Here is a 7457-nt window from a genome sequence, read left to right as displayed (position 1 = left end):
GGTGGAAATGTGCGCCTGTTCACTACGTTTAACTGAAGACAGCAGGGCATTCATCTACATAAACCTGCTGAACCTTTCAGTAGATTCAGAAGAAAGTGATCAGTGGGTAAAAAGTTGTTTCATCTGTAGGTAGTGCTACTGAAACCAGTGCAGGAATGAATAAAAGTGCAATTCCAACAATGGCCACTAGATGCCATCTCTAATTCGCATTCAAAAAGCACAATTTCATTGAGTCCTTTTTTGGTCTCTTTCACTAAATCTGAGGAAGTGTGCGGGTGCTCACATCTTCATTAATATCATGTTGAGGCTTTGATGTGTTAGCTTGGTTCACTGGGAGGAGTACAAAGCTTCTCTCTGAGAAGCAGAGCAGTAGATAGTGGCATACAAATGAGGTCAAGCATAGTACTTGAGTAAATGTGCTTAGTCCTCCACTGTGAGTGAGATGATAGGTTGTTCTGCCCTCAGGCGCCCCAGTTTGGTCCGGCCTGACCCGAGTGGACCTTTGGACTGGCCTGCTGCCAATTGAGCTGATGGAGCAGCTTTGGTCCCTGAATGCACCGCTTCGCTCTGATATGGAAAGTGGATTTATCGACCCCACAGACTGTGTGTTAAACACATCACGGCTGCAAGATGTGTTTGAAACATTTAGTTTTGTCCTCAAAGACAGGAACCTGTGTGGGGGTGAAAGATGATGAAGCCTCCTCCAGAGGAAGAATCAGATCCTTTGGCAGCATTAAGAGGATCAGCTGTACGGTAATCTCCCGGCTCACAGAGACAGCACCTTCTCCAAATCACTGTCTCAGTATTACAAAACTATTAGCACACAAGTCGCTGTAGCAGTATTCTCAGACATGGATGCATAGCCACAGTTCAGGTCCTTTTACTGTGCTTCTGTCTCAGTATTGATGGACTGTTTGTTTGCAGAAAGTGTAGCTTGATGCTTTTCTTATAGATCAAAGTCAGATGAATAAATCTGGGGCGAAAATCTTTGATGTTGAGATGTTGAAAAGATTTAAAGTTTTTCTGAAAGCTCGTAGTAATTAGAAGAATTATTACTATTAGTTATTATCATCATTATTATTATTGGTAGTTGTTTTTATTAATGCTGCTGTTAAAACTCAACCTCAGGTATTTCAACTTTCTGATTCTCAGTCCAGCGTCAGTGCGACACATTTTCTAAATAGTTGAAGCAGAAATTAGCAAAATGTTGGATGAAATGAGGTTCTCTATGGCAAAGGAATATGAAGACCTTGTTCCCACTGCAGTGGTGTTGGTTCCATACATATAGCACATACAAGAGAAAGACTTGGTGGCACCACAAACTCCTGGTCCAGGGGGACCTACAGCAGGAGGGGGTTGGCAGATGCAGCTCACAGAGTCCATCGTGACCTTCTTCACATGAAAATCAGCCAGGCTTCCTCTCTGTAATGTTAAACCTGTCCAAACGGCCAATCACAGCTCACTGCTTCCACGTTTCTCTCATTGGTTGTTCCCCGTCCGGCCCTCAATAATGATCAGTAAGACCGGCGTCAGGTCCATCAGGGTCTTCAGCATGTCCATGATATCTTCGTGGTCTTTGGCTCCCTCGATGAACTCCTCCAGGGTCAGCTCACCTGCAGGGTCAGAGGTCAGAATCCATAATTTAATAAACAAAATGCCTCTTAAACACAACACAGACCAAAATGTGGAAGAGCTGCCCATCAATTATATAGTGGGAAGTCGTTTGGGGTGTAGGTCGGATCTTCAACTGTGTCGTTTACTAATTATTTGGTTGATTGTTGGCTGTCATGTGACTTTGGTCCAGATCTGGCAGAGAGGAGTTACAGAGTTTACTATCTGAGCTGGGCTCAGCTGTCTTCATTACCTTCTCCTTTCACATCAATCTTCTCAAATATGAGCGAGACGATTTCCTCGGGGTCGATGTCTTTGTTCCGTGTGATGTCTTGGATGGCCTGCAGATGGAGACACCAAGGACAAATAACAAGGTTCTCAATAAGTTTCTGAATCATGAAGATGAGTCAGCATTCAGTAAAATAATCTCTGACTGAGCTTAACGTTTTGTATCGGTCAGTTTCAGGTTTTTTATAACTAGTAATGGGTACCGGTATCCCGTGCCATGATGGCACCGGTTGTGACATAAACGGTACTAACCAGACCGAAAAGCAGCGCACATTTCGGTGCTTTTTTTCTCCTGAGCTGTGATACACTTCTAGCCAATCATTTTACGTTTCTGAGGATAGTAGGCGGGGCCAGGTACATACGTTCTTTTAGAGCAGAGCTACAGATTAAAAATGTCCAAGGCGAAGCGGTCAAAGTCTGGCTGTACTTCACAGCAAAAGATGCAAACTCAGCAGCAACAAGTGCTTTAAGCTGATACTGTGATACTGTCAAAGGAGGTAACACCTCAAATCCGATGAAACACCTGGCGACGCATAGCGTTTTTTTAAAAGCAGAGAAATGCGCCGTATTTGATAGCTTGCTGCGAGACCTCACACCGAGCACATCTACTGCGGGTGTGGTGCCCGTTATCAGACCCGGAGTTAGCAACATCCCCCAAAAACCCGAAGAGTAGAGTCCTGGCCCCTAGCCCTGCCAGTGTAGCAGAAATGATGAGGATGATGATGCAGCAGCAGCCGTTCTTCTCTGCGTGAGTAGCTTCATGTTGCTCGTGTGTAATTTACGTTGAGTAGGCTAACCACGTTATTACATTAATGCATGTAAGGTGAACTAGCAAACATCATCATAGCTACATGCGGCTGTCTTCTTGTTTGATGGCAGATACTCCCTTCACCCTGGCCAAAAAGGCTAAAATGACCAAAGAAAAAGTGGAAAACAGTTAAACATGAGAGGTTTTTGGACAAAGTTTGTGTTTTTTCCATTGTTTAAGCACTGCTTCCAGCCAAGAGTGATACCATATATGCCCCATAGCTGCAGAAAAGGCTAACATTGTTATCTTTTTACAAAAAAAACAGCTGAACATGAGAGGTTTTTGGACCCATTTGTGTTCTCCATTCTTTAAGCACCGGTTCGAGCACCGTTTAAGCACCGGCACCGTTTCAAAAGTACTGGTTTGGCACCGGTATCGGATAAAACCTAAACGATACCCATCCCTATTCATAACTGCTGCTGCAGGGATCGCTCAGTCCAAAGAAGAAGAACCAATGATGTCACGAGGTTCTTCTTCACCACCATGGCCGGTGAAAGCCTGAAACAAACACGTGTTCCTGTCAGGAGCGATTCAGCTGTAAAAGATCAAAGAATCCACGTTAGGATGCAAACAGAGGACCTGGAGGGGGCGTGGTGGTCTCACCAGCTGTTTGCTAAGTTGTTCATGTTCAGGTTGGAAGGAACCCTTTTATAATGCTAACTCATATTTCGTATCTGACGAGTGAGCATTCGGCCACCAGTCTGGTTACTCTGCAGGGAGCGACCAGTACTGTGGTTTAGCTCACGGTATCCGTGTCCGAGGCTCCGAGATTACCAACTCCAGAAGCTGAATCAGATGTTTCCGATGCTTTAAAGATGTCCTGGTAAATGTAATCTTGTTCTCCATGTTCTCTGGTCCACAACTGGTCAGAACACAAAGGGAACGGCTTGTTCCACTTTCAGCAGTTTCCTTGACTGATTGATTGAGCTCAGAGGATTAGCAGCGGTCTAAGTTCAGAGCTAATCCAGCCCTGTTCTCTGTGCTGCTGATTCAGGATCCATGTGGAGAGGGACGCTCTTGATTTCAGTCCAACTTTCCTGTAAAGCTGGAAATATTGCAGATGTCTAGTGTGTGAGTTTGAAACCAGTTTTCTATAAATACATAAACCTTTCTGTGGGACTAAGACAAAATGTAATTGCTGCACCGACCTTAAAAGACACCATGACATCATTTGAAGCTTGAAGCAGTCGACGCAGTGTCAGCGGGATTAAACTGTCTTAAGATAGAAGCTGAGCAGGCAGCATTAAAAAGCTCAAAGACAGGAGAAGATTAAGCCTGTGTCAGCGTGGTGGTCCGTTCATTACCGTGAAGATGGTCTCCAGCTCTTCCTTGTCGATCTTTCCGTTGCCGTCCTGGTCGAACAGTTTGAAGTACCACTTCAGTTTCTGGTTGATTTCTCCCTTCAGCATCAGGCTGATGGCTGCGATGTACTCCACAAAGTTAATGTAGCCATCCTGCAGACAAGAAGCAGGGAGTTAAAACCGCACCAGGGAGTTAAAACCGCACCAGCGAGGGGGCGTTCAGGGACATCCTGTAAGATTCACACCTCAGTTTTAATATGGACGTTTGTTCAGCTTCACAAAACCGCAGAGCAAACGTGACAGACAGAGAGTCTGATGCTGTGGTTCAGCTGTGCAATAATTCTGCACATTAAAAACTGTAGGTTTATGTTACTGTAATACTTACAGGGGTTTTATGACCAGTTTCCACAACAGCAAAACTCGTAGATGAGACTAACAATCATCAGCATTCTTGGGTTGCACATTCACCGATCATCTGACACTGAATCCCAGCTCCTGATTGGTCAGACTGCGGCTTCAGTCCATCACGTGGTGCTCAGTTTGAGGACTCAAAGTGCTTTTTTCACCACGCAGGTTGGAGGAGCCCAGGATCGAACCACCAACCATCCACATTATAAAACCACCTCCTAAAGTCTCCACACAGAGCTCAACCATTCATGCCTCCAGGCCTCTGTGGGAGGACCTCTTACACCTGAACATCCACCCAGTTCCAGCTTTATTGAAATGTGGACTACTTGTTGTAATAAATGGTTAAAATGCCTCCTGCTCTTTATATTTTACACATGTCGTTGCTGCAGGCTGAAGCCTTTAATCCAGAGGTGGCAGAAGTACAGATACCCGGGTTTAAAAATACTGCGGTAAAAGCTGAAGGGTGAAAAAGTACCGAGTCTGAAATGTACTCAGAGTCAGAAAGGACAAAGCGAACTGAACCTTGTGCTATATTAAGAAAATAATAAAATAATTTTAGTACATGAGATCATTTACCTGGAGATCTCCTGCTGCCCTTCACCTGATCACAGCATCCTCACACACACAGCTCTGCATGCTGATGGAGCAGGAAGTCCTGCCTCTCCCAGTCGAGCGAGCGCTCTGCACCACAGAGCGATTTTAACGTTTCCATGAAAGCTTTGAGTTTAAAGACTCGTGTTCACAGTATGAGCAACATTTCACATGTGCTGACGTCTGGTTTCATGTTGACAAGAATCAACCTCCAGACTGAAACATGGAGCTGCAGTTCATCTGGTGTCCAGCAGGGGCAGCAGAGTCAGTCCCATAGACTGCCATGTTAAACCTGACAGCAGAATAAACATGTTTGCAGCCTGATACACAAACTGGTCTCTGTGGAGAACTTTTAAACTGCATTCAGAATTAAGGTTGGTGTTATTAGAGGCGTGGCCTCTGTGACTGACAGGTGGATGGTGGCACTTTGATGACATCATGTGACCAATAGCACGGCTGCTGTGAGTTTCTAGGAGTTTATTCGGACTGACTCTTACATGTAACCACGACTACACCATCACCTACGTTAATATTTCAAAACGAGGGATTTCTGATTTGAAGATTCATGTGGTCGCATAGCAACAGCTGCCCAGGCGACACACTGTCAACAGGTTTCTGTGTAAAACTTTATATTCAGCCTTGTATGTGAACATCGACCACAAGCTTCTGTGTCCACTACTTTAAAAACATAGCCTTTAGATATCTGATGACTGGTTTTGGTACATCCTGTATCCACAGTCAGATTTATCAATAAGGAAAGCCCGGTCAGCATTATTGATTTTTGATTGGGCTCATTCACAAGCTGCAGAGCTCTCAGCTCAGCCCTACAAGCAGTAGGTCGAGTTTTCTCTCATAAATCAGACGTTTTCATTTCAAAGCACGTCCCATGTAGAGTCTTTCTTTCTTTAAGCTGAGCTTTCATGTGACCTTTAACCCCACTTTAGTAACACTCGTCTCAAATTGATATCAAAGCCTCATAACCAGCTGTCATACTACCAGCCTGATATAACAGGTTATATGTCATTATTAGATGTTTTGGTCTAATAAGGTGCAGGAAAGCAAATCAGCTCTAAACCCGTCGACGTGTCACTGCTGTCAGATTACTTTTACTTTCCTGCAGAAGCCGCGTCCTATAAACATGGAAGAACAGGCTGGGCAAACTGACGTGGAACGCACCTCGTCCATGTCGAAGGTGAAGAAGACCTGCTCCACGTAGCGGTTGGCGTCCTCGTTCATGCCCTTCAGGTTGAGTATGGCCTTCAGCTCGAACAGCGTGATGAGGCCTGACGGAGACTCCTTCATGAACTTGTTGTACCAGTGGTGCATGTCCTCTGCCAGGATGTCGTCCAGGGTCGAGCCGTGGTTCCCCATGGCGGAGGAGACCAAGGCCCGGTGCGCTGCTTGTTAAAGGCGGTCTGCAGTCCTGCGATCCTCCTCAGGACAGGAAACCCCACAGAAGACGATCAGGCTGCAGGCGGAGGCTCGAGGTGGCCCACATCCAGGCTGCCGTGACTCTGCAGGCACCGAGCGAACCTCAGGACTCTGTAACCCTCTTAGGTCCTGCAGGAAGAACCAAAGAAGCACTGAAAATAACTCCCTAATGAGATCACCACAGGGCTGTGCTGTGGAGGCCGATCCAGGACAGGAGGGCGGGATGGCCCTGGAAGCAGAATTATGTAACCGGCTCACCTGGCAGGCTGCGTTCACACAGAGAGGTTTCCCAACGTGACGCCCACGCAGGACGTTCCTCGCTGCTCAGCTGAGGGGAAAAGTTCAGAAACACACGAGAACCAAGGAGAAAGACGCCCACGCCAGAGAACAAGCAGACCACTGAAGACCAAGACCAGCTGCTCCCACGGTGCAGGGATCCAGAAACGTCTGTGACTATTTTTCTCCTTCTTTCACACGAGCAGGAAGTGAAGGAGGCACGAGAACTGATGACTTCAAAGCAGTTACTTTGGTTTAGTTTCTTTCAAAGCTCTGCTGCGTGTCAGTTTCTGTTCTGGAAAGTTTGCTTTAAGTAAGTTACCCATGGCCGTTTCCTTAATTATTCCACCCAACGCCTGAAACCACGGCCCGAGCATCAGCGGCCTCAAGCAGAGACGCACGGCGCTCTAATCAGATCATCCAGGCAGCGGCTCGACCTGCCGGCAGGTTAAATCAGAGCTGAGACGTCCTGTTGGTCACACTTTCATCAAACAAGAAAAATAAACACAAAATGTCGTTTCTGGTCACTTTGACCTGATCAGTGAGTTTCTCCTTAAACTCATGGATGTCATTTTTGTTTAGTCTCTTTATTATTGTTGAATCGTGACCTCTGACCTTAGCTCAGACATGTGAAGCCTGCAGGTCTTCTTCTGGGTTCTTCTCTGAAGAGTAATTTTGGTCAGCCGGTCACTCCTGGGAAGGTTCACCCACTGTGGGTTTTCTCCCACTGTGGATCACTGGAG

The 7457-nt window shown here is 46.1% G+C and overlaps 1 protein-coding gene across 1 annotated transcript; it reads right to left on the bottom strand.

Annotated features, from left to right (window-relative positions):
• Positions 1–1361: 1361 nt before the first annotated feature.
• On the bottom strand, positions 1362–6589 carry guca1d (guanylate cyclase activator 1d). The gene is made up of 4 exons (XM_085419731.1): positions 6184–6589; positions 4012–4161; positions 1865–1952; positions 1362–1613 (listed from the first exon to the last, which is right to left on the bottom strand). Exons 1-4 carry the CDS (start codon positions 6376–6378, stop codon positions 1480–1482), a joined length of 567 nt encoding a protein of 188 aa, XP_085275857.1. The 5' UTR covers positions 6379–6589; the 3' UTR covers positions 1362–1479.
• Between the last annotated feature and the right edge of the window lie 868 nt (positions 6590–7457).

Source organism: Rhamphochromis longiceps, linkage group LG10, assembly GCF_057381845.1.
Source record: "Rhamphochromis longiceps isolate RC_006_pf linkage group LG10, R_longiceps_female_GT1.1, whole genome shotgun sequence".
NCBI classification, from domain to species: domain Eukaryota; kingdom Metazoa; phylum Chordata; class Actinopteri; order Cichliformes; family Cichlidae; genus Rhamphochromis; species Rhamphochromis longiceps.
Note: the sequence above shows the minus strand (reverse complement) of the source record. Positions and strands in the feature narration are given on the sequence as shown.